At 41.6% G+C, this 27,679-nt stretch overlaps 1 protein-coding gene across 1 annotated transcript in view; it reads right to left on the minus strand.

The window, feature by feature from the left end:
* Window positions 1–26,528, minus strand: part of SHISA5 (shisa family member 5) — a 70,885-nt gene extending 44,357 nt beyond the window's left edge. Inside the window, exons 1-3 of the mRNA XM_050957918.1 lie at window positions 26,296–26,528; window positions 19,923–20,091; window positions 17,081–17,155 (exon numbers count right to left, since the gene is read on the minus strand). Of these exons, the coding sequence (XP_050813875.1) occupies window positions 17,081–17,155; window positions 19,923–20,091; window positions 26,296–26,356 (305 nt within the window). The 5' untranslated portion in view covers window positions 26,357–26,528. The remainder of the gene's footprint in view (window positions 1–17,080; window positions 17,156–19,922; window positions 20,092–26,295) is intronic.
* Between the last annotated feature and the right edge of the window lie 1,151 nt (window positions 26,529–27,679).

The following is a 27,679-nucleotide window of genomic DNA, read 5'->3' on the forward strand; positions in this document are numbered from 1 at the left end:
TAGTTTTGTTATGAAATGTGCTTTTGGGTGCTCAACTTTACACTTTAAAAGGGCCTAATGTTCAAGAAGTGCTGGTCACCCTATGATGTTGGCAGACCATGTGTCAGCTCATACTGAGGCTATGTCTACACTACGAGATAATTTCGAATTAACATAAACTGGTTTTATAAAACAGATATTATAAAGTCGATTGCACGCAGCCACACTAGGCACATTAATTAGGCGGTGTGCGTCCATGGTCCGAGGCTAGCATTGATTTCCGGAGCGTTGCACTGTGGGTAGCTATTCTGTAGCTATCCCATAGTTCCCGCAATCTCCCCTGCCCCTTGGAATTCTGGGTTGAGATCCCAGTGCCTGATGGGGCAAAAATCATTGTCGCGGGTGGTTCTGGGTACAGCCTCACTCCTCCCTTCATGAAAACAGCAGACAACCATTTCACACCTTTTTTCCTGGGTGAACTGAGCAAACGCCATAGCACAGCAAGCGTGGACCCTGCTCAGATCAATAGTGCAATCGTGGACATTGTAAACACCTCGCGCATTCTCGTGCTGTCTATGGTGAACCATGAACTGCAAAGGCAGGCGAGGAGGCGGCAGCTACGGCAGCACGGCGATGAGAGTGATGAGGACATGGACAATGAATTCTCCCTAACCGCGGGCCCCTGCACTTTGGAGCTCCTGCTGGTAATGGGGGAGGGTCTACCCATTGAACGCTGATTTTGGACCCGGGAAACAAGCACCGACTGGTGGGACCACACAGTTTTGCAGGTGTGGGACGATTCACAGTGGCTGCGAAACTTTCGAATGCGTAAGAGCACTTTCTTTGAACTTTGTGACTTGCTTTCCCCTGCCCTGAAACACCATAATACCAAGATGAGAGCAGCCCTCACAGTGGAGAAGCGAGTGGCAATAGCCCTCTGGAAGCTTGCAACGCCAGACAGCTACTGGTCAGTCGGGAATCAATTTGGAGTGGGAAAATCTACTGTGGGGGTTGCTGTGATGCAAGTAGCCAAAGCAATCATTAAGCTACTGCTACGAAAGATTGTGACTCTGGGAAACGCGCAGGTCATAGTGGATGGTTTGCTGCAATGGGATTCCCTAACTGTGGGGGGGCGATAGATGGAACCCATATCCCTATCTTGGCACCGGAGCACCAGGGCAGCCAGTACATAAACTGCAAGGGGTACTTTTCAATGGTGCTGCAAGCACTGGTGGATCACAAGAGACATTTCACCAACATCCACGTGGGATGGCCAGGAAGGGTTCATGACGCTCGCGTCTTCAGAAGCACTACTCTGTTTAAACAGCTGCAGCAAGAGACTTACTTCCCAGACCAGAAAACAACAGTTGGGGATGTGGAAATGCCTGTCGTTATCCTGGGTGACCCAGCCTACCCCTTGATGCCATGGATCATGAAGCCATACACAAGCAGCCTGGACAGTGGTCAGGAGCTGTTCAACTACAGGCTGAGCAAGTGCAGGATGGTGGCAGAATGTGCATTTGGCCGTTTAAAGGCTCACTGCTGCACATTACTCACTCGCTCAGACCTCAGCCAAACCAATGTCCCCTTTGTTATTGCTGCTTGCTGTGTGCTCCACAATCTCTGTGAGAGTAAGGGGGAGACCTTTATGGCTGGGTGGGAGGCTGAGGCAAATAACCTGGCGGCTGATTACGCACAGCCAGACACCAGGGCGATTAGAAGAGCTCACCAGGAAGCAGTGCGCATCAGAGAAGCCTTGAAAACGAGTTTCATCACGGGCCAGGGTACGGTGTGACTGCTGTGTTTGTTTCCCCTTCATGAACCCCCCTCCTTTATTGACTCCTTCCCTGTAAACAACCCACCCGCCCTCTTCGATTACAGCTTGCTTAAGGAAATAAAGTCACTATTGTTTAAAAAGCATGTATTCTTTATTAAAAAATAATTGTAAAAAGAGGCAGAGAATTAACAAGGTATCCCGGGTGTGGTTTGGGAGGAGGATAGGAGGGAAGGAAAAGGCCATTAAGCACATTTCAATGTAATGACAGCCTTTTGGTTGGACTGTCCACGGGGGTGGAGTGGGCGGGTGCACAAAGCCTTCCCCCACGCGTTCTTACATGTCTGGGTGAGGAAGATATGGAACATGGTGAGTACTGAGGGTGGATAAACATGGGCTGCAGCGGCACTCTGTGACCCCGCTGCTCTTCCTGAAGATCCACCAGACGTTGGAGGATGTCAGTTTGATCACGCAGCAGCTCCAGCGTTGCATCCTGCCACTGCTGATCTTCCTGCCTACACCTCTCATCTCAAGTGTCTCTCCTATCCTCATGTTCGTCCCTCCTACCCTCACATTCACTGGCATCTTTCCTGTACTTTGCTACCACGTCCTTCCACTCCTTCAGATGAGCTCTTTCATTGCGGGTTACTTCCATGATTTCAGAGAACATTTCATCTCGCGTCCTCTTCTTCCTCTGCCTTATCTGAGCTAGCCTTCGGGATGGAGTAGGGAGGCTTGAAAAATGTGCAGCTGCATGAGGGAGGGAAAAAAGGGAGAGAAGTATTTAAAAAGATACATTTTACAGAACAATGGTTATACTCTTTCACAGTGAACAACACTATTCACCTTACATAGCACATGTGATTTCACTACAAGGTCGCATTTTACATCTTTTAATATTGACTGCCTGCGGCTCTGGTGTTACAGATCTCACAGACGCAGGTCCAGGCATCACAATTCAGCTTGTATGTGGCCATGGTAAGCCACTGTCTTTCAGCTTCTCCAGCCTTCATATACACAGTGCCCTCTGATGCTTCTTTCCTGTTAACAAGCAGCGGCAGACGCCAACCCCTCCCCTCCCCAATCCAATTCTCTAGGATTGCTTTACCCCTCCCCCCACCGCATGGCTGGTATCATGGAAGATCATTGCTAATCAACCCCCTTGCCCCCCGCCACCGCGTGGCTGCTAGCTGGGAAGATTCCTGCTGGCCAAACGCTAAAAAGCTCAGCGCTATCCTTCCTCCCCTCCCCTCGCTTTGCTACGTGCAAGGAAGGATTTCTTTTAAGCAACAGCCCAGTAGGAAAATGTCCATCTCTGTCTCCTTAATTAAATTTCTTAATTTCAACCAGGTTACCATGAACGATATCACTCTGCTGAGGATAACAGAGAGAGATAAAGAACGGATGTTTCTTGAATGCCAGCAATCACCGGGACCATACGCAGCTATGCTTTGTCATGCAATGATACCCAATTACTTGCTACATGCATGGCGTGGTAAAGTGTCCTACCATGGTGGACGGAACAAGGCTGCCTTGCCCAGAAACCTTCTTCAAAGGCTTTTGGAGTACCTCCAGGAGCGCTTCATGGAGATGTCCCTGGAGGATTTCCGCTCCATCCCCAGACATGTTAACAAACTTTTCCAGTAACTTTACTGGCTGCGAATGCATCCCAAGCCTTCATGGCAAATCAATCATTAAAAAAAGCTTGCTTCTAAACCATGTTTTATATTTACAAAGGTACACTCACCAGAGGTCGCTTCCATGGCTTCACTGTCTGGGCTAGTGGCTTGGGAGGGCTGGGAGGGTAATTCCGTCTGGGTCACAAAAAGCTCCTGGCTGTTGGGGCTAACGGAGTGCTGTGTGCTTGCTGCAAGGTCGTCCTCCTCTTCCTCCTCACCTTCCCCCTCCGCTGAATCCTCAGCCATGGTTGAGATTATAACTCCCACCTCAGAATCCACGGACAAGGGGGGGGGGGGGTAGTGGTGGCGCAGCCCCCTAAAATTGCATGCAGCTCAGCGTAGAAGCGGCATGTTTTCGGCCCTGATCCGGATCTTCCGTTTGCTGCTTTGGTTTTCTGGTAGGCTTGTCTAAGCTCCTTAACTTTCACTCTGCACTGCACTGAGTCCCTGGTGTGGCCTTTTCCCATCATAGCCTTGGAAATTTTTTCAAATATTTTTTCGTCTTTTGGAATGGAGTTCTGTTAGCACTGAATCCTCTCCCCATATAGCGGTAAGATCCAGTACCTCTTGTGCGGTCCATGCTGGTGCTCTTTTTCTATTCTCAGGAGACTGCATTGTTACCTGTGCTGATGAGCTCTGCGTGGTCACCTGTGCTGATGAGAGCTCCACGCTAGCCAAACAGGAAATGCAATTCAAAAGTTCGCGGGGCTTTTCCTGTATACCTGGCCAGTGCCTCTGAGTTCTGATTGCTGTCCAGAGCGGTCACAGTGGTGCACAGTGGGATACTGCCCGGAGGCCAACAACGTCAATTTGCAGCCACACTAACCCTAAACCGATATGTTAATATCGATTTTAGCGTTATTCCTCTCATTGGGGAGGAGTACAGAAATCGATTTAAAGAGCCCTTTAAATCGATATAAAGTGCATTGTAGTGTGGACGGGTACAGCTTTAAATCGATTTAACGCTGTTATAATCGGTTTAACTGCGTAGTGTAGACCAGGCCCAAGTCGCTGAATGCTGACAAATGCATAGTTGGGAACCAGTCTGACTCACTTGTGCGTTAGTGTAGCTAAAATAGATATTAGTGTTGTAATACTGTGTTTAGACTTTATGGATGCTTGTAGGATGCTGCATGTATTAATCCTACTTATATCATCTGTATAGTTATATTCAGTGTTTACATTATAGGCCTCTGCAATTGTGTAACTCAAACAGGAAAAGAAGCATTCATTAAAGTAAAATGCTCACAACGGCATACAAGATGGCCCAATGAAGACAAATGAACTAATGAAGCACTGAGTAGCATCAAAGGCCAGAGGCTTTGTGAACTGCATTCCTTACTCCCTCCAGGAAGGGAAGACCTATGCAGGAACTCATCCCATCATCTTGGATTCTGGATGGAGGGGGGGTAAAAATCCCTGACTCTGAGGGACAAAGATTCCAAAACATAAGCAACAGATATCCAGATTGCTTGGCACAGGTCAGCTCTAAAGCATATATACACATCTGCGTATTATAAAAGCTTATATTACCTTTCAAAATCTAAGACTAACTCATTTGTGTATGTACATTTGTAAATAACTCATTTCTTTTTCCTAGTCAATACACCTAGGATTGGCTAGAAGTGTTGTGTTTGGTCTGAGATCTGAGTCCAATTGACCTGGGGTAAATGACTGGTTCTTTGGGACTGAGAACTTGAATATTATTGTAATTTTGAGTGTAAGGGACCCTCATTAAGTCCAGCTTGCCAGCTTTGGGAGCTCACACTTAAAGGGTTGGTGAAATCTAATTATAGAACATACAACTTGTTTGGGATTTCTACCCTGCCCTTTGATAGTCTGCCCTGAGGTTGGCACTCATCGTCGTGAGCCACTCCAGACAGTGTGCTATACCCATCCTCTGATAGTCAGGCCCTTTAAGAAGTCTCAAATCAGGTACCCAAAATTCACTAGTAATGTCTGAAAATCTTGGTATATAGTTCTAATTGATGGCAGAGCACCTAGAGGCTAATTTAGGCTTCTATAATGTTTATTAAATGAAAAATAATTGCTGGGAATTGTGATGGTTTCAGGCACCGTTAAAGACACTCAACAGAACAACAGCTTGATACAAACACTAAGTCATTTGGACATGAGTCAAATTTTAAAACAATTATGACACAAAGGAAAAGAGACTGGGAGAGTCACTAGTAATCCATTTTCCTAAGGCAGATTCACCTTCCAAGTTTGTTTGTTTTTTCTGGGGGGCGGGACGGGGAGAGAAACAACTGAGAAAAGTGGGATCAGATCAGTTAAGCGACTCTTTCATCTAATTTACTTAATAGTCACTGATAATTCTACCTCAATACTGTGAAAGGAGTTCTGAATTTCATAGGCAGCACCATATTTTCAATACAGAGGTAGTCTTGGACACTTTCCCTCTCTCACCCTCTAGCTTCCCTCTCACAAGTACAGCCACTTGCTTCCTTGGAGAGGTGCTATTAAACAAGTTTATTTTTGTGTGTCTTACTTCAATTTAGCAGCTGGAAAGAGCATCAGTATTTTGTAACCAGCCAATTCTCTTACGACTGCCAGCAAGAGTAAGGGCATCGCAGACAAACAGTAGTCCACATCAGTTTGTCAACTCTGAGCCAAGAGTGTCCATCAAGTAATAACTCTGACTGCAAGAAAAATACCCCATAGCAATAGTGCTCATGGCATCTTGATTTATCAGGCCCATTGATGCATTAGCCATAACTGCAAAGTGGGGCACAGGAAGATCTGCTTCAAGTTACCTGTTGCATATCCCATACTATTTTTTTAATCTCATGACAGGCAGATAGTATTCCTGGGTCCATGGAAGTAAGGGACTCAAGGCAGTTATCATCCCAGTTTACACCCGACTCTGATATGTGTTATGTTTATATTATCCATGGGTGTCTTTAGTGGACTTTTTTTTTCCCCCAAAAGCTTTCCCACCCTCCCTTTTTTGTTTACTTATACCAGCGGTTCCCAAACTTTAACAACCTGTGAACCCCTTTCACTAAAATGTCAAGTCTCACAAACCCCCTCCTAAAAATGAATATTTCCTGGGATTTTCTCCTTTACCCAAGTATAAATTATAAAAGCAGTGATCTTGGAAATATAAAATTTGTTTTTATGACATGTTTATTACATATTATATTACTTATCATTACAGTATTTTTATTATATTATGAAAACAGCAACACTCTTCCAAGAGCTCACTTTTGTAGCTTGTATCACTTTGAATAAGCCTGTTATAAGAGAGGCTCCTATGTTTCATCAAGGATTATCAGATATGAAACAGAATGAAGGTATGTAAGAAGTCAACTCAAAGAGTTCCTCCTACACAAGCATTCAGGTCTTGAGCAGTCCAGGCAAACAACACACCTTGCAACAAAGCTTAAACGTGTTCTTCATAATAATTTAAAAAAATACTAGCTGCCTATTTAATTTTAAAAACAGCAAAAAATATCCACCTCCCTTTCCATTTCTTATAAGGAGTCTTGAAGTTTAAATCTCCGCAGTGTGATTGATATGCTTGCTTTGATCTGCTTAGCTCTTGAAAATCCAGGGGCTCCAGGCTGCTGGCCCCATGCTGCCCAGGGTCCCTGGAGACAGCTCTGTCCGCCATTAGGGAATCTCACCCTCCCACCCCTAGAATCCCCTGTAATATTTTCCAAACCCCAGTTTGGGAACCGCTGACTTATACTAATAGGTGTGGCCCTAATTTGCTCTGCAAAGTCAGGCTCAAAGCAATGAAAAACAGAAGAGCTAATAGTAACAACATTTAACAAAGCATTTACTTTTTTCCAAAGGTTATGGTTATCCCCTGTATGGTATGTCATGCCTTAAAATACTTAGACAATATTTCTGTCTGTTGTATATGGGGAGTAAATATAGAACTAAAAAATCTGTTTGACGTACAAGATCTGCCATGTGAAAATAATTTGGGACAATTTTCTTGGCAACAAATTCTGATTATAGACCAATCCTGCAAATATTTACTAAGGGTTGAAACCCTTACTGCCTGTCCCATTGACTTCAACCGTTGAGCATTTCTTATTTCAATGGGGCTACTCAAACATTATATCCCACAGTAAATGTAATTATTGGCAAGAATAGGTAATTATTTGAATCTCCAAATTCAGAACAATTTAATCCTGACACATATACACCTTTACTAATGAGACAACACAAGCTTCATTTTTATGAGCTCAATACATGAATTATCATAGCTATTGTACATACAGATTAGAATTTCATACTCTGCATTTAGAGATTCCAAAGATATATGAATAGTACAGGAAAATAAATCTCCCATGTGTGTCATACTGGTGAGCACTTGTGCTCTTTACTCTAGACAGGAAACAAGTTACTGTTTAAGAAATCTTTTCTCCATCTACATTAAACCTAAACATTATGCATGGGTTAAAATCCCCATGTCATTGTTCAAGAATCCTTAAGTAACCCACTTCAAAAATATTTCCATTTTAAAAGTTAAGAAATAAGTTAAGTTCGATATGTATACACGGATCTTGCTTTGTTTTTGTTCAAAAATTTCCAGCTGAAATTGATTCAATAATGGGTTAGCTACTATGACACTACTCTGTATGATTGCTTTCTCTGTTTTTATACAGCAAATCCACAGGGCTCATTTCATATCATGTCTGCTCACAGGAAGATTCAAGCTTACCCCATTTTAATTTAAATTTAGAGCTTCCGATCCAAAGTCTTTCCCTGAAATTCTTCCTGTGCAAGTCTTCAGGCTGTCTCCCCTCTCACTGAGAAACGAAACTGACCTGCATTTTGTTCAGTGACATCAGCAGAAAGACACACCTCCCTCATTGCTTAGAAAAGCCTTCTTAAAGGCACAGTGCCTCTCTCTTAGTTCAGGGGTAACTCTGTTTATGCACACACATTGAAGACAACATGACTCTTCCAATTTGTTCACTGTTTTCCAATAATTACATCTCAGTCTGTTAACCCATGTAGTATGGATGATATTAAAACAATTGTAAATTCAGACAGACATTCACATTTAACAGCACCTGATGTCAAAAGAGCAAAACTTTTAAAACATACCAAAAGGCAAAGTGTAAAAGTAATTCATATTAAAAATTAAGTACTCTGCATGCAACTCACCATGGAAAGGGCTTGAGAGAACTATATACTGCTCATTTAGCACCATCAAGGCTGCCTACAGTAACCATACCTGGACAGGGGTTAACATTACTGTGAAGGTTAAGCACACTCTTGTTTGTATGGAGTCTCAGAGAGGAGCTGGCTTCTGTGAACATGAGCTCTGTGCACAAAAGCCATCAGTTTCCACCAAAGAGTATCAGAAATAGGTACAGCTGAACCTGGTCTAACTGAAAGCATAAGAACAGCCCTACTCGGTCAGACCAAAGGTCCATCTAGCCCAGTATCCTGTTTTCTGACAGTGGCCAGTGAAAGGCGCTCCAGAGGGAATGAACAGATCAGATAATCACTAAGTGATCCATCCCATCGCTCATGCCCAGCTCCTGGCAAACAGAGGCTAGGGACACCATGCCAGCCCATCTTGGCTAATAGCCATTGATGGACCTATCCTCCATGAAATTATCTAGTTCTTTTTTGAACTCTTTTATGGTCTTGGCCTTCACAACATCCTCTGGCAAGGAGTTCCACAGGCTGACTGTGCGTTGTGTGAAGAAATACTTCCTTTTATTTGGTTTAAACCTGTTGCCTATTAATTTCATTTGGTGATCCCTAATTCTCGTGTTATGAGTAGTAGTAAACAACACTTCCTTATCTAGTTTCTCCACACCAGTCATGATTTTATAGACCTCAATCATATCTCCCCTTAGCTGTCTCTTTTCTAAGCTCAAAAGTCCAAGTCTTATTAATCTCTCCTCAAACGGAGGCCATTCCATACCCTTAATCATTTTTGTTGCCCTTTTCTGAACCTTTTCCAATTCCAATATATCTTTTTTGAGATGGGGCGACCACATCTGCACACAGAATTCAAGATGTGGGTATACCATGGATTTATATAGAGGCAACATGATATTTTCGGTCCTATTATTTTCAGTCCTATTATCTATCCCTTTTTTTATTATTCCCAGCAGTCTGTTTGCTTTTTTGACTGCCACTGCATATTAAGTGGATGTTTTCAGAGAACTAACCACAATGACTCCAAGATCTCTCTCTTGAATGGTAACAACTAATTTAGACCCCATCATTTTATACACAGTGTTGGGATTATGCTTTCCATTGTGCATTACTTTGCATTTATCAACATTAAATTTCATCTGCCATTTTGTTGCCCAATCACCCAATTTTGAGAGATCCTTTTGTAGCTCTTCACAGTCTGCCTGGGTCTTAACTATCTTTAGTAATCTTATATCATCTGCAAATTTGCCACTGCTCTGGTTTACCACTTTTTCCAGATCATTTATGAATATGTTGAATAGGACTGGTCCCAGAACAGACCTGTCGGGGACACCACTATTTACCTCTCTCCATTCTGAAAACTCATCATTTATACCCTTTGTTTCCTATGTTTTAACCAGTTACCAATCCATAAGAGCACCTTCCCTCTTATCCCATGGCAGCTTACTTTGCATAAGAGCCTTTGTTGAGGAACCTTGTTAAAGGCTTTCTGAAAATCTAAGTTCACTACATTCACTGGATCCCCTTGGTCCACATGCTTGTTGACCTCCTCAAAGAATTCTAGTAGATTGGGGAGGCATGATTTCTCTTTACTAAAACCATGTTGATTCTTCCTCAACAAATTATGTTCATCTGTATTTCTGACAATATTGTTCTTTATCATAGTTTTAACCAGTTTGCCTGATACTGAAGTCAGGCTTATAAGCCTGTAATTGCCGGGATGACCTCTGGAGCCCTTTTTAAAAATTGGCATCACATTAGCTATCCTCCAGTCATCTGATACAGAAGCTGATTTAAATGATGGGTTACAGACTACAGTTAGTAGTTCTGCAATTTCACATTTGAGTTCCTTCAGAACTCTTGGATGAATACCATCTGCTCCTGGTGACTTATTGCTGTTTAATTTATCAATTTGTTCCAAAACCACCTCTAATGATACCTCAATGTGGGACAGTTCACATCTGTCACCTAAAAAGAATGGCTCAAGTTTGAAACTCTCCCTCACATCCTCAGCTGTGAAGACCGATGCAAAGAGTTCATAAAGTTTCTCTGCAATGGCCTTATCATCCTTGAGTGCTCCTTTAGCACCTCAATCAGGCAGTGGCCCCACTGGTTGTTTAGCAGGCTTCCTGCTTCTGATGTACTTAAAAAAATATTATTACTCTGAGTTTTTGGCTAACTGTTCCTCAAATTCTTTTTTGGCCTTCCTAATTGTATTTTTACACTTCATTTGCCAGTATTTATGCGTCTTTCTATTTTCTTCACCAGGATTTAACTTCCATTGTTTAAAGGATGCCTTTTTGCCTCTCACTGCTCCTTTTACTTTGTTGTTTAGCCATTGTGGCTCTTTTTTGCTTCTCTTACTATGTTTTTTAATTTGGGGTATACATAGCCAAAAACATTGTGTGCATCACCACTTCTGTTGACTGTGGAACTGACAAGTAAGGGCACTGTTGGGATATACCTTTCACACAGCAGGATCAGAGTGTTCCACATAGTCATGTATGGGTGTGAAAGGTATCATCGTCCAAAACTCTTCAGCTATGGGAGTTTTTGCCAATTTTATACTGGAGGCTTGAGACCCAAGAATGACAGTCATGGAGATATTATCCTTTACGAACTGAAGTTGTAATAGAAAACATGTCACCCGCAATTTATACCAAAGTAAAATAATAATTGTGACTAGAGAGATTACTGGTACAGGCATTTAGCTTTGGTATTTGGGGTAATGGATTCAGGAATCCCAAAAGCTTAAGATTCTGTTCTTCAGAAGGAACTGGAAATCTTCAGAAAACATGCTTCAATTTTTAGCATTTACCTAGTAGAATTTTAGGGAAAGAGAGGAGGAGATGATTACACAAAATGGTGAACTGGAGTAACCTGTGTAATAGCACTAGAACATGAATAATTTTTTCCTTATGCCATTACAGTAGTGACATTTATAGCTAACGATAACATAAGACGCACATTCTAAACACTTATTCTCAGTTACCTTCAGGACTGATTTTTTTCTCCACTTATCAAAAACTGAATTAGTAAAGAGTAATTCTTGTTTAACAAATTCCCGATTTTTTATTTTTTTTGCTCAAATCCCTAGATATACAGAGTTGCTTTGTCTTAGAATTTAGCATGTATGTAGTCCTAAATGAAAACTAATGTCTGTCATGCTTGAAAAAATGGTTGATATGAAATAAGTTAAAAACGTCTTGAGCATGTACAGTTTACTTTTTCCTTTAATCTTAATAAACTATCTATCCTGTTGAGTTTTGCTACAGCGAAACATGGGGAAAGCACAAGATTTTGCATTTTCATGCGAGGGGCTCTGGTAAACACTGAACTTCCCTCCCACATGGTTTCTGCAGTACTAGTACCCTTGCCATATTCAATCACAGATACTGTTATACAGCTATGTTGTCAAAAAACACACTACTTTGAGATTTGCAGACAATTCGAGACAAATTTACTGGTGAAGTGCTCGGCGTGCTGTACCTTATACCAACAGATGTCGGGGCAAAAAAAAAAAAAAAAGCCATCTGTGTTTACTTATAAACTATCTGGTAGTGCACTTCTTTTATGACACATATTGGTGGATCCTAAAAGAAAAGGATTAATCTTGCCAAATAACGTATTTTTCTCTGAATTACATGTCCACCAATCTGGACTTATAAAAACACTCTTACGAGAGCTAATATGCTGTTACAGGTTATTAGTATTAAGTATTTGAAGTTCAGCATCTGTTTTTTCTAATATATTTTTGTATTGCCATCTAAGAAATTTCAGGAAGAGCTTGTGAGGGGGTGGCCATTTAACAAATCAGCCTTGTAACTGACATTTATTTCACTAGTAGAGAACGTGTCCATTTCTGTGACTGATTGATGGACATAAGATTAAAATTAGATTCCATTTGCTTTAAGAAATTTCCTTAAATATTTGTTCATCCAAATTCTGACCTGATAGCCATATGTGACTTAACAATTGCCAAAAGCTACATCCAAAATGAATAGTTCAGATCTCTCCTAATTTATAGAGGAATCGTGTAAATTAAATCCACAGAGAGAATTTTATTAGGCAAAAAGTTATTTTTTTCCAATTTTCAAACTTTGGAATCCATTCCAATACCTTTAATCAACTCTCACTGACATGTAAAAGGTTTAACTTGTCATGTAGGAGGCAATTCAAGCCAGCCACAAATCAAGCTCACAGAAACCCAGATGAAACTGCAAACAATCAGGGTTCATCCCTTCACCTAGCATCTTGGAGTAATTGAGGTGAGGAAAGGCACAATGCTGAACTTTGAGCCAGCAGGGATGTTGCCATTTATTTTAATGGGAGAGAAATCTTACCCTTAAAGCTTCCATGGAGAGAAAACAAATGTGCAAAGTCCCTGGCCTTCCTTTCCCCACTTAACTTTGCAGTGTTTCTTGTGAACTTTTTGTTGTTTCTTTAAACACAGATTAACAGCATTCATACTGCTCGTGCACTGCCAGGGCTGGCTCCAGGTTTTTTGCCATCCCAAGCAAAAAAAACAAAAGAAATAAAATAAAATTAAAAAGGGGGGGGGCCCAGAGTGCCGCTGCCAAAAACAAACAAACAAAAACAAACAAGCCAGAGTGCCGCCCCTTGAAAAGTACCGCCCCAAGCACATGCTTGGAACACTGGTGCCTAGAGCTGGCCCTGTGCACTGCACACTTCCTCCTGCTTTAAGGATATTCTGAAACAGTTGCTAGCTGTACTAGACAGTCGGGTGTAGAGGTTGGAGTATGGCATTTGGCATTTTCAATCCCTCCACCATTACCACAACACACTCACTTTGTGCAAGTACTGCTCAGAGTTAAGTATATAAAACAGGGATCGGCAACCTTTGGCACACGGCCCACCAGAGTAAGCACCCTGGCGGGTCAGGCTGGGCTGGTTTTTTTACCTGCCGCGTCCATAGGTTTGGCCGATTGCGACTCCCACTGGCCACAGTTTGCTGTCCCAGGCCAATGGGGGCTGCGGGAAGCAGCTTGGGCTGAGGGACATGCTGGCCGCCGCTTCCCATCGCCCCCATTGGGCAGTGGAAGCCACGATCAGCTGAACCTGCAGACGTGGCAGGTAAACATACCGGCCTGGCCCGCCAGGATGCTTACCCGGGTGAGCCACGTGCCAAAGGTTACCAATCCCTGATATAAAATGTTATCAGCCCTAGCTAATTTCTTCATTTCAGTTAGCCATGAGTCAAACTTAGAAAACAGACTATAAAGCTGAACTGTGAATATAAGACACAAAATCAAGAAGAACAGTCTATATAGCACACCTTCTCGTTAGATACAGCGCATTCAAAGCCACAGGATGAGTATCACTCAGTCTTAACCCCAACACAAAACACAAACAGAAGAAAAAAATAACCCTTGAATATCCTGTTAACATCTTCCATTTTATATCTTTTGAAGGAAAAGCCCTGTTCACTCTTTAGCTGTAAGAAATATATCAAGTGCTTCCCTGAAATTATGGATATGCCATATCATTTGGCCATTAATCTTGCTGTTCAGTTTACTGTTGCTTTTTCAATACAGCAGCTGCTCAGAACAAACCACAATGCTTTAGCTCCTGCTTTGTGCACACTTCCTCCAAGTTATTTACTTTCTTTTGCTGAAAATAGGACGCTTGCACAGAGTAATTAACACTAGCTTTATGAATCATAGCACATAGTGACAGAAAAAAAGTATACACAGTAGAGCTGGAACCCTTAAAAGATATGTTTTCCAAAGTGTTCAGACATCAAATAAAACAAAGCATCATTATGGAAATGCAAGGGCCTCTCTGTAGGTAAGATGGCACCCAACTTTCATCATAAAGCCATATTTTAAAATCAGTGTTATATATTTTTTCCTAATAATGTTCAGGTAGGAAGTTGTTCCGAACATTAGAATTATAAATACTTCACTATATTTTGTAAAGTTAATATATTAACTTTAGTCCCCACTAAACAGTATCCTTTAAGAAAATATTGATAGCAAAATCAAGGTAATAAGATATATGAACAAAACATGGCCCTCTTTCTCTATCTCCACCTCCCTTTCCAAAAAGCCCATGGGTCAGAATTTAAGAAACCATGGGATGAATTAAGGATTTATTTGTACCTTGAAAGCATAAATGTTTATATTAATAACATGGGTAATGGAAGATTTAGTGCTCTAAGTTTAATTCTGGGAGGCTTTTTATAAGGAGCTTAAGTTCTATAAACTCCATGGGGGTAAAATTAATTGCCATTTAGCAACCTTGACTTTAAAAAAAAACTTTAACAAGTTATTTTTCAGTATTAACAGAGCTGAGTATCAATTATTTGTGTATACTTATTGTATCACTCAAAATATACTCCACAACTGTACAGCAGTCTTATAGTCACGTGAGTGGGTTTTTAAGAAGCACTGAGTACTTGGTGCAATAGAGGAAAACTAGTACAACAGGGCAGCAGAGCTATTTAGTATAGGAGAGCTAATGGCTAAACAGGATCCTCCACTGCTACAAAAGCATGCCCCTCTCTTTCTCCCCTCTGCTCAATAAGTTTGTAAGTTCTACTGCCAACATCTAGTTACTTAGCTCTGTGGCTGGGGATTTTCCATTCACCAAATGGGTGGAAGGGATAGCTCAGTGGTTTGAGCATTGGCCGGCTAAACCCAGGGTTGTGACTTCATTCCTTGAGGGGTCCACTTTGAGATTTGGGGCAAAATGAGTACTTGGTCCTGCCAGTGAAGGCAGGGGGCTGGACTCAATGACCTTTCAAGGTCCCTTTCAGTTCTAGGAGATAGGATATCTCCATGAATTTTAAATTTAAAATTTTAAACCCCAGCCCAAACTGAGAAGCTGGAGACAACTGGTTTCCCCCTAGACTTCAGCTATCCCATTGCTCTGTCTGGGCCAAGGTTGACCCTTTCAAAGACAGACTTGTAGACTGTCCTTCCTTGTGTTTCCACCCCTGATACTTGCAATCCAACACAGAGCTAAAAAGGCAGGGACCACAACTAGCCCCACATTCAGAATGGAATTTTCAGCCCGACACTGAAACTGAGTCCCCAATATTAAACAGAATTTATAAGTTAAACACAGACAGATTCCCTAAACCATCACACCATGTCATCAGCTTTTTAGCTTGCCTTTCACTACCACATCAAATGTAATCTTCATCCTCATCTTCAAGACCTTTAACACCACCCTGCCTACATATCCAGCTGTTTCTTATTATGGTTGTCCCCTCCCACCACCTATGTCAGTTTTCTTGTACATTTGCCTACTCTTCCCAGAATCATTTCTGTGCTATTTTTCACACTTCCATATACACCTCTACCCCGATATAACATGAATTCGGATATAATGCGGTAAAGCAGTGCTCTGGTGGGGCGGGGCTGCGCACTCTGGTGGATCAAAGCAAGTTTGATATAATGCAGTAAGATTTTTTGGCTCCCGAGGACAGCATTATACTGGGGTAGAGGTGTACATGGAATGCCCTCCCAGTTCTGGTCTTTCTAGTTTCTTGCTGGTCTCATCACTGACCCTAACTCATTCAAATCCCTTCTTTCATTATGCTCATATGCAGAGTCAATTTTAAGTAATATTAGATAAACTTAGTGGAACCATGAAGGTGTGCACATACTTAAACTAGAAAACCACATGATATAGTTGTATAAGGCAGACATCACAGTCCTCATCACTAAATTAGCGTAATCTTTGTTCTTCCTCTAGCTCCTTTAGTCATCACATCCAAAATTAAGTTTTAATTGCTTCAGTGCAAGAACGTAGTCTTTTATTTGCACCACATAATACCTAACATTCTTATAGAAACTGTAATAAATAAACCTAAAGCAAAAAAACTACTGTTTATTAAGGAAGGTGTACTTAAAGCTTTTACCACTTTGATAAGTATTACCAGTTTTATCAGTGTTCTCTATTCTGTATACAGAGAATATCAGAAATAATTAGACCTTAAAACAAAAGAAGTGTTTGAAATGTAGTCACTATATGCTAAAAGAAGTCTGCCAGTGTTTAAAGAAATATAGTACAAGAATAACAATGGCTTAGAAAAACTCCCATTCACTAAACAAGATGGAAAATTACATACTGTTGAGATTATGGCCTAAACTAACATTACATAATTTTTATCTCCAAGTTCCTACTTCTCCATATAAACTAAAATATACAGTAATCTTGGGAATCCTGTGGTGTGATTCGTCAGTATTTTAATTTTGCATGTGTTGTATACACCACATTAATAAAGTACACCTCTACCCCGATATAACACTGTCCTCGAGCGCCAAAAAATCTTACCGTGTTATAGGTCAAACTGCATTATATCGAACTTGCTTTGAGCCGCTGGAGTGCACAGCACCCTCCCCTCCCCCCCTCCAAGAGCACTGCTTTACCACATTGTATCCAAATTTGTGTTATATCGGGTGGTGTTATATCAAGGTAGAAGTGTATCTTTGATAAAAACAGGTTTAAGCCTTAAGTTATTTACCTGGGTCTAGGTTCCCAGTCATCATCGAAGTGTGAACGCAACTTCAACGTTTCTTCCTTGATGGGTTGATATGTCCTGTAATATGACAAATACATGTCTCAAAAGTGGAATTTAAGTTCTTTTTACCAAGTATTCCATGCCTTCTCAATGACATTTTGTTCACAGGGGAAAGGCCAATCCAACCAAAACTGGACTTGTTTCCACTTTTCAGAAGTCAGTGTATTATCTCTGGAATTCCTAGTACACATGAAAAACTATGTGCCTGCTCCCATGAGTACTACAGCTCAAGAGAATATCTTGAGCTCGCTAATAGGAAAAAAATATAAAGCCAGATGAAATCCAGTTAACAACTGCCATTCTCATTTTCAAGTTCAGTTTGATCTGGCTTGGTTAACAGAGATAGACGTTACTTTAATGTAATGCCAGACAGATACAAAGTATTGCATTCTTGTTCTCAAAAGCATCATCCTTTTCTTGGTGAAAAGCCACAGTGATGTGCATATTAATCTGGATAGTCCCAAGCAGTTGTTCCTCAAAATTTTGAAAGCTCAATCAGGGAAATGAAACCAATAGCACCCATCTTCATCCTTGCCACAACATTAAAAGTCTATTTATTTTAATTCTTAATCTTTTGCAGTCTCCCACGTGCAGTAGACACTGGCACAGGGTAACAAAATGATTAGGGTGGTCAATTAATTGCAGTTAACTCACATGATTAACTCAAAAAAATTAATCACGATTAATCTCAGTTTTAATTGCACTGTTAAACAACAGAATACCAATTGAAATATATTAAATATTTTGGATGTTTTTTCTACATTTTCAAATATATTGATTTCAATTACAACATAGAATACAAAGTGTACAGTGCTCACTTTGCATTATTTTTATTACAAATATTTGCACTATAAAAATGATAAACAAAATAAATAGTATTTTTTCAATTCACTTTATACAAGTATCGTAGTGCAATCTCTTAATCGTGAAAGCGCAACTGACAAATGTAGATTTTCTTGTGTTACAAAACTGCACTCAAAAACAAAACGTAAAAATTTAGAGCCTACAAGCCCACTCAGTCCTACTTCTTGTTCAGCCACTCGCTAAGACAAACAAGTTTGTTTGCATTTACGCGAGATAATACTGCCCACTTCTTCACGTCACCTGAAAGTGAGAACAGACATTTGCATGGCACTTTTGTAGCCAGCATTTCAAGGTATTTACATGCCAGATATGCTAAAAATTCGTCTGCCCCTTCACGCTTCAGGTACCATTCCAAAGGATATGCTTCCATGCTGATGATGGTCATTAAAAAAAATGTGTTAATTAAATTTGTGACTGAGAATTGTATGTCTTCTGCTCTCTGTTTTACCCACATTCTGCCATAAATTTCATGTTATAGCAGTCTCAGATGAAGACCCAGCACATGTTCATTTTAAGAACACTTTCACAGCAGATTTGACAAAACACAAAGAAGGTACCAATGTGAGATTTCTAAAAAGATAGCTACAGCACTCAACCCAAGATTTAAGAATCTCAAGTGCATGGTGCATGCTTTCAGAAGTTTTAAAAGAGTAACATTCCCATGTGGAATTTACAGAACCTGAATCACCAAAAAATAAAATCAACCTTCTGCTGATGACATCTGACTCAGATGATGAAAAAAACATGCCTTGGTCTGCACTGCTTTGGATAGTTATGTAGCAGAACCCATCAACAGCATGGACACGTCTTCTGGAATGGTGGTCGAAGCATGAAAAGACATATGAATCTTAGCACATCTGGCACAAATATCTTGTAACACTTGTTCTCACTTCCACGTGACGTTGTAAACAAACTTGTTTGTCTGAGTGATTGGCTGAACAAGAAATAGAACTGAGTGGACTTGTAAGTTCTAAAGTTTTACACTGTTTTGTTTTTGAATGCAGTTATTTTTTGTACATAATTCTACATTTGTAAGTTCAACTTTCATGATAAAGAGATTGCACTACTGTACTTGTATTAGGTGAACTGAAAAATACTATTTTATTTTTACAGTGCAAATGTTTATAATAAAAAATATAAAGACAGCACTGTACACTTTGTATTCTGCGTTGTAATTGAAATAAATTTGAAAATGTGAAAAACATCCAAAATATTTATATAAATGGTATTCTTTTATTGTTTAACAGCGCAATTAATCGCATGATTAATTTTGATTAATCATGCAATTAAAAAATAATTTTTCTAATAGCTGGAAAGCCCTAAAAATGATCTTTGCAAAGTGATGGCTTATTTTTCTTTTTTTTGTTTTATGCTATCATTACAACAAACATTATACACTAAGTTACAATTTAAATTTAAGCATCCAGTTTCTCCATGTTTGTGAAGTGTTATGCAACTAGTTTATACTGCAAAAAGACTAATTCTCCACTGCTTTCATCTGAGGATCTCAATAAATCTTGCAAATAAACATTCAACAAATTCTAAAATCCAGTCAGGTAAGCAAGAGTTTATGTCTCAGTTTACCCATCTACCAAATGCTGTTAAGGAAATAAGGCTTACGGAAGACCATGATTCAGTGACATGGCTATGAATAAAACCTGAAGGACCTACCACGGCTGTAACCAGTATGGGGCGAGTGGGGCAGCTGCCCAGGGTGCAAAGCCGCACGGGTGGAAAAATGGGGTGGAAAAACAGTAGGAGGTGCAAACATGTTGCTTGCCCTGGGTGCTAAAATGCTTAGTTACAGCTCTGGGATCTAGTTCCAATTCTCTATTCTAACCACAAAACCATATCTTATCTATCATCTTTTGGTATACTGAAAAAAAATGTTGTAGCTCACACACTGCAGTTTGTCACATACCTGTCGTCCAGCACATTACACATAAATTGTTCATCTTCTCCAAATTTATATGACCTATCCAAGCAGCAATATCTACTGATACAGTTTCCACAGCAGAATTGTGGGCAGGATTTTTCAGAATACGTGAATCCATCAGAATCTGTGTATGCCCTACAAGATTCACCTGAAGCTGAAAATAAGGAAATAACCAACAGTCAGACGTTCAAAAATCAAACACGTTTAGATGTATCTACATTAACTGTCATCTCATCTAGTGTCATATCATAGAAGATTAGGGCTGGAAGAGACCTCAGGAGAAGTCATCTAGTCCAAACCCCTACTCAAAGCAGGACCAACACCAACTAAATCATCCCAGCCAGGGCTTTGTCAAGCTGGGCCTTAAAAATCTCTAAGGATGGACATGCCACCACCTCCCTAGGCAACCCATTCCAGTGCTTCACCACCATCCTAGCAAAATAATGTTTCCTAATATCCAACCTAGACCTCCCCCACTGCAACTTGAGACCATTGCTCCTTGTTCTGTCATCTGCCACCATGAGAACAGCCGAGCATCATCCTTTTTGGAACCCCCCTTCAGGTAGTTGAAAGTTGGATCAAATCCCCCCTCTCTCTTCTCTAGACTAAACAAGCCCAGTTTCCTCAGCCTCCCCTCGTAAGTCATGTGCCCCTGATCATTTGCGTTGCCCTCTGCTGGACTCCCTCCAATTTGTCCACATCCTTTCTGTAGCGGGGAGGCCCAAAACTGGACGCAGTACTCAAGATGTGGCCTCATCAGTGCCGAATAGAGGGGAATAATCACTTCCCTCGATCTGCTGGCAATGCTCCTACTAATGCAGCCGGTAGCCTTACTGGCAACAAGGGCACACTGCTGACTCATATCCAGCTTCTTGTCCACTATAATCCCCAGGTCATTTCCTGCAGCAGTGCTGCTTAGCCAGTTGGTCCTCAGCCTGTAGCCGTGCATGTGATTTTTCCATCCTAAATTCAGGACTCTGCACTTGTCCTTGTTGAACCTCACCAGATTTCTTTTGACCTAAGCCTCCAATTTGTCTACATCACTCTGGACCCCAACGCTACCCAGCGTATCTACCGCTCCCCCTCCCCCCAGCATAGCGTCATCCAAAACATCGTATCAGAATGTAATAAATAATATTTCAGTTGTGTCTTCTAAATTAATGATTTCCATCAGAGCTAAGGTGAGTTCTTAGCCTTCCATCTTTCCATTTATAATATGCTGTGTCCAACCAAGGTTGCTTGGAGAGAGCTAATCTTTCTCCCAGGCACATAAAGGAGAAAACTGCTTGAAAATAAAGTTATAGACATTCCTTGTGGTGTTATTTTCATCACAATGGCTGCTATCAAATACAGCAATGACTTTCAAGGATCATGGTACCAAATTTATCAGCCAATCAGGGCTCTTCTAAAAATGCTGCATGAGTGCTAAAATCAGTGTTAAAAGAAAAACTTCTAATAAAATTTTTCCAGGTATTTGATTTGATGCACAAGATGCATCAGAGTAACGTATACTAAAGATTCAGATGCCCACATGGATCTGTATCTTTTAAAGAACTGTGGGGCAAATCCCAAACCTATAGAATTCAATGACAAAAGTCTTTTATTAACTTCAATGAATCCAGTGTTTGGTCTCTCCAGTTTTCAAGGTGATCTGCAAGAATTTTATATTATGTTTTGTTTGATGTTGTTCCTTTTTCTCCCTATCATGTATAAAGAAGGAAAGGTTTATTTTATGTTTTTTTCTGCACGTTAAATTTAGAAATATAATAAAAAGATCATCTGGTCTCTCTTTTGGCTAGGGGGTCTCAGAGGTGTGCTGTGAGCTTTCATATCTTAACTGAAGGTTTGGGGTGCTTCAACTTTTACCTAGTCATCATTTCTCTCCAATTTTTAGTATTGGAGCTAGGTAGGCAATTTATATGATCCAATTTAAAGTCAAGTATTTGAGAAGGCAAGGGATTTTAAGTCTGGTCTCTTGTGAAGTCAATTTCACAGTTAGATAGAAGAGACCTGCATACCTACTGTTAGAAAAAAAAAAGTTGCATGCATTTTTATACATAAAAGGCAGTTCATCCTTCCCATTTTAAGATCATCTTTAATATTCTGGTGCATCAAATTCTGTAGGCTGATAATACTTCACTCCTTCACTCTGAGGATTTCAAGAAGCTTTACAATTTATCAGGTTCCACAGCATACTTTAGAGTTAAGTGTGAAGACCAGGGATGCACATTTTGTGGGCAGAGGCAAGAACTCCTTGTTACTGAACTATTTTTGTTGTTTCAAGATTTATTTCTGTTAGTCTATAAGGTTTTGACACTTTCATTAGCCATATTTTAAAGCATCCACTATAACCACGTCAGGATCTGTTATTTAAAATAAATGCAGTTAAAAACAAAAAAACTATGAGAACAATTTCACTGAAAGATTGAAACTGTGGCTATCCCATTTCACTCAACTTAATATGGCAATAAATGAGATGGTAGGGACTAACCCCTTATTGGACTTTTATGGTTTTAGGTTTGTCTCCTTTGGATTGGATTTGGGATTTAGAGATTACTTTACCTATGGGAAGAAAGTAACCAGACTCATTGTTGCAACAGGGAACTGAGAACAATATTTCCTTGTTTCTATTCCCTGCCCGACACTTGTGTTTACTCACTCTTTACCCATGTGCACATCACAAATTATGTGCCTCAGTTTACCATCTGCAAACCAAGGGTAATATCATATTGTGAATTAACCAATGATGGTAGAAAACTTTGCCCTTAAAGCATCTTTTTATCTGAGAATCTCAAATTATTTCAGGTGTTACTGTTTCTCTGACAGTCTGTACCTTCTGAATATGGATGTTGAGTTATTGTACATTAAAATATTCAGTTAACATATTTTATTAAGAGATTAAGTAGTTATTTCTGTTGTATTTTAAACTGATTCTGCTATAGTTTAAATAATCTCTCCTCTCTCTGTTTCCCTCATTGCATGGTTCTCCAATACTAATCTTCATCTGAATATTTTATCCATCTCTAATTCTGCAAAATAACTATGTTCACTGTACCAACACAAAAAATAAAAACATCACCCAGATATGAAGACTCAAATATATTCAAAAGGTAACAGGAAATTCTTGTTTATTAATGCCTTCTACAGTGCTTCTGCAAATTGTACCCATATAGTCTCCCTTCTGGTATAACAGTTTTCTTACGGAATAAAGAAATATGTTTGGGTAGGAAGCAAAATCACAAACTGTTCTCCTTCCTCTATCTAAAATAAGGAAGTGCAAAGCAATTACGATGCTTCTACATATATTACTTCTGTGTTGCGCAAAGACAAAAACAAAAGCGTTTATCCAGGCTTACCACAGGCCTGAGCATAAAGGCAAACAAATTGTAGGGTATTAAAATAAAGGCAGAAGAGGCACATTCTAATCTATACTAAATTAAAATAGACAAGAAACATATTTGCAGGATGGACTATTATAACAAATGTAAATTTATTGTTTAATTTTACTGCAAGGTATAATAAACCACACATAAGCCTCATTTATTTTCAACTCCCTGTTATCCCCAAGGCCCTATTAATTTAATTGACAAATGAGTTTAGATAAACTAAGCTGTCAATAATAATGTCCTCAACTTCATGACTAATTATTTAGACCACACTAATGCCCAGAATCTAAACTGTGCAAGGTGTTCTTTAAAGTATAAGACAGTTCCTGCTCTGAAAAGCTTAAAATCAGGTGAAGGTGGGAGGGAAGAGAAGGGACGTAATAAAGTGGTCAGCTAGGAAGCACAGTTGCCAACTTTCACATGGTAAATAAGCACCACGACTTTCACAATAAGCCAAAAATCAAGCTAATCCCATTTCAAAACAAGGCCACAACAAGCCAGTCCCTAAGAACCCCAACACTTTATGTGACTAGATCCCCCCAGTGTGCAGTTTGGGACTGTGGTGGGCCCGCTGTGCACCTCTGACTCTCTCCCACCCCTTGCTCCCACTTCCGGGAGCCTATCAAGAAAAAGAAGCAACAAGCTACACACCAAACAAGCTACAAGCCAAAAACTAGCCAACATACAACTCACAAGCCAAAAACAAGCCCAATTTCTGTGTTTTTTTCATGGGTTTGGCATGTCTGCTAGGAAGCTTATTGGTAGTTCTCCTTTTTTGAATTGTATCAACTATTGCCAAATGTTCTTACCTAACAATCAGCTAATTTAGTTGAGTTACTTGATTGGATAAACTCCTTATCAGGGAATTGTCCCATCACCAACTGCTACTGTTCAAGAACAGATTCATGTCAGCATAGTATTCATAATTGCTACCATAACTCCTCCAGGACCACCCCAACAGACGTTTTATTATACTGTCAGTAAATCAATATGGACACAAGTCATAGCTAACTTGATTAATAAACTTCAGAACATATCTGTGAATATTCCCCTCTCTCTCTCTCTCCCCCCTCAAATGAACTGAACTAACTTGCGCTGAGAGTGACCACCTTGATTTAAAGGAACAGCTGAGGCTCCTTTAGCCTTTTTCCTGAGCTCCAAGCCAGCTAGTCTTCCTAATTAAGCTCCTTTCCTGTAAATATTTTCCACTTATGCCTGATGTCTTAGATCAAAAGTTTTCTTTGCATGAAACAGGTTATTAGAGTTGTATGAAAAGTTTAAAACCAATTTTGTAAACCTTGACATTTATGTGTTGGCTTTTTTGGATGCCCAATCTTTGTTACCTTGAAAATGCTCAATTTCCATAAGTGCTGAGCAACCCCTTCTTTAAAGAAAAAGGCCCCTTTAAAGATTTCCAAGTACTAACAAAAATAATAAAACAAAACACAAATGAGGCCCCATAAATCACTAGTCATGTTTGAAAATCTTAACAAGAAAGTCCAGAGCAACTTTAGTCACCAGTGTTATTTGTGACTGTAAAGTTCATCCAAATTAATATGATCATGTTATGACATTAACAGCCTTGTGACTTTTTAGCTCAGTAGTTCAGAGCATGCCACCATTGTAAAAAAAAATAAAGTAAATAAAACCCAAACCCGAAACACACTGTAATAAAAGGTAGCACAAGGTAACGCGCATCTTGGTTTATCATGTGAAAACTATTACCGCCCCCCAAGATCAATGATGTTACCAAAACATTCTCTTGGGAAACCATGGCCTTCTACCTGACAGCTGCTTTTTAGTTTTGAAAAAGAGAGTTGTTTGATGTTCTGAACATTTTTGTTTTTCTAATTCTTGTTGTAAAGGGGCCTCAAGCCATCTTGAGCAGGTACTCCTGCTCAACAGCAGCTAGTATATTTTTTGAAGAGCCCCTGGGGCCACTTGCAAATATGCTTCGGGGCTATTTGAGCTTCCTGTGTATTCTGACAGACAAGAAAATGGACTGAATGCACAGGAGAGGGTTTTTACATTAGTAGCTGTTTGGGGGGAGGGATGGAATCGTATCTAATGTTAGTGCCTAAATGTTTGAGACCAAGCATGCCACAACATGAATATTCAGAATGAAAAGATGTAACAGTCAATATTGTTAAGTAATCAATCAGGAACACATACAAAAATAAATCTGTTAGTCTTTAAGGTGTCAGGGTCCTTCCTTGCTGTTTTTGTGGATACAGAGTAACAGAGCTCCCCCTTGAAACAGGAACACATATGTTTATTATTATTCCTGGTAAGTCATCTAGTCATCCCTTCTCAGCCTGTCGGCCAAGGCAAGATTGGAGAGTATCATTGGAAACAAAGCTTCATCTAGTTTTAAATGACTCCGCTCTTAGGGTGTTCACTGCTCTCTCCTACGGAGTCTGTTCCATGATCTAATAGATCTCGCTGTCGAGAAAGTGTTTCCCAGTATCTAGACAAAGTTTATTTAGTCCCTCCTGCTGAGTAAATACTGAGTATTTACTACCCCCCCCCCCCGCCTCCCCGGATTCCCCTTCACAGCGGTGCCAGTAGCTGGAGCCTTGCCTTCACTGCCTCGCCTATATTTATGGGAGATTGAAGAGTGTATCCCTGACGGGGACATTTGAAGAGAACGAAACCAAGCCCCGGCCAGCACTGAAATTAGCTCCCCAGCGCTCAGCCCCAGCCAGGCGCCTGGGAGGGCTCCGTCGCTGGGATGGCGGCGTTTGAAAGGGGGATTCCCAACAAGGTGCCTGAGGGGGGAGACGACAATGCCCCATTTGAGGGGGGGCTCCTGGTCTCCTTCTCCCCCTTCCCCCCCCCCTCCGCGGTGTCTGCCAAGCGCCTTGGGAAGCAGCAGCTCCGCGCCTCGGTTCACCAGGAGCAGCCCCCACACGGCCACGCCAAGCTGTGGTGTGCGGGCTCTGCCCAGCCCGCCGCCCCCGCTCGGCACTTACCGCTGGCCAGCAGCAGCAGGAGGCTGAGGGCCAAGCGGCTACAACCGCCGGCGAGAACCATGGATCGTCTGTCCAGGGAGCAGACAGCAGCCGCGGGTCGGTGGGTGACTGTTTTCCAAGCGAGGCGGGCGGAGCCCGCCCAACACCCCCGGCCTCCTTCCGCCAGAGACTCCCCCTGCCTGGCTGAGGGGAGGAGTAACCAGCGCCCCTTCTCCTCCCCGGCGGCGGCGGCCCACGCATCTCCAGCCCTAGCCTGACGCGCCGCGGGCGGCACCAGAAGCCCTGCCCCGACCCACTTGACCTGGGGTGGGAGGCGGGGAGACGAACTGAAGTGGGCACCGGGACGCCTGGGTTCTTTCCCCCTCTGCCACGGATCCCCATTCCCTCCGTGCCTTGGGACCTTCGCCAAGGCGAGCCTTCCCCTCGAGAAAGCCGGGAGAGGCTGCAACTTTACCTGCGGATCGAGGCAAAGTATAGACCTGGCCCCTTTGGTCAGGTGCCCTTTTGAGCTGGAGGGTGCACACTGGCAGTGTTTAAAACAGGAGGAGAGCGGGACTCGTAACACTCCCCTCCGTCAAAGGTCTACATGCCCGTGATACTAGGGGCCCCAGAGCAGGGCTGGTGTAACGACACTTTGAGCAACCCTCCCATTTTGCAACTAGCTGCAGTTTCTGCTGCACCCAGGAAGAGGGGTGCAGGACTGGACTCCCCTACACTCCGTGACAACTGGTGGTAGCTGTCGGATGTACTGCACCCCTTGTATAGCTCCTCTTGCAGTAAGTGACTGGGGAGCAGTAAAACGAAGGGGGGATAATGAGGGCCAGGCATGCTGAAGGCTCAGAGAGGGATGGTTTCAGGGGGCAGTTAACCTCTGGGAGTGTGTGACCAGCGAGAAGGACTGTTGGAGTAATGGGGTCCCCCTGAGGACTGTAGCGAGCAGTCTCAGGGTGGAGGAGCTTGCTGCTTGACCCTGGGAGAGAGAAGGATTTTTGCAGTAGCAGGGTCCCCCTGGGGATTGCAGGAGCAGTCCCAGGGGCGGAGGAGTCTGCAGCTCGACCCTGGCAAAGAGGTGGTGATCACGAGAAGGGCTGGCACACCAGGGGTTCTTCCTGGAAACCATGGGGAAGCCAAAAGCACACAGGCCTGTGAAACCAGAGCCACTTGGGAATGGTGAAGTGATGGCCTATCACCATCTCCTTAAGAAGAACATTGTGATCCTGTGCACAAAGAGAGGGTTACACATGGGGAAGTTCACGAAGGCACAGTTAATCGTGCAGTTGGAGGAGGAGGACCGCTCTGAGGAGCAGATTCCTGGCCCAGATGGGGCTACAAGAGGATCTGGGAGCAGCTGGAGCAGCAGCCAGGCATCCCTGAGAGTCTGGTC

The sequence above is a fragment of the Gopherus flavomarginatus genome, chromosome 6 (assembly GCF_025201925.1).
Source record: "Gopherus flavomarginatus isolate rGopFla2 chromosome 6, rGopFla2.mat.asm, whole genome shotgun sequence".
Lineage (NCBI taxonomy): Eukaryota > Metazoa > Chordata > Testudines > Testudinidae > Gopherus > Gopherus flavomarginatus.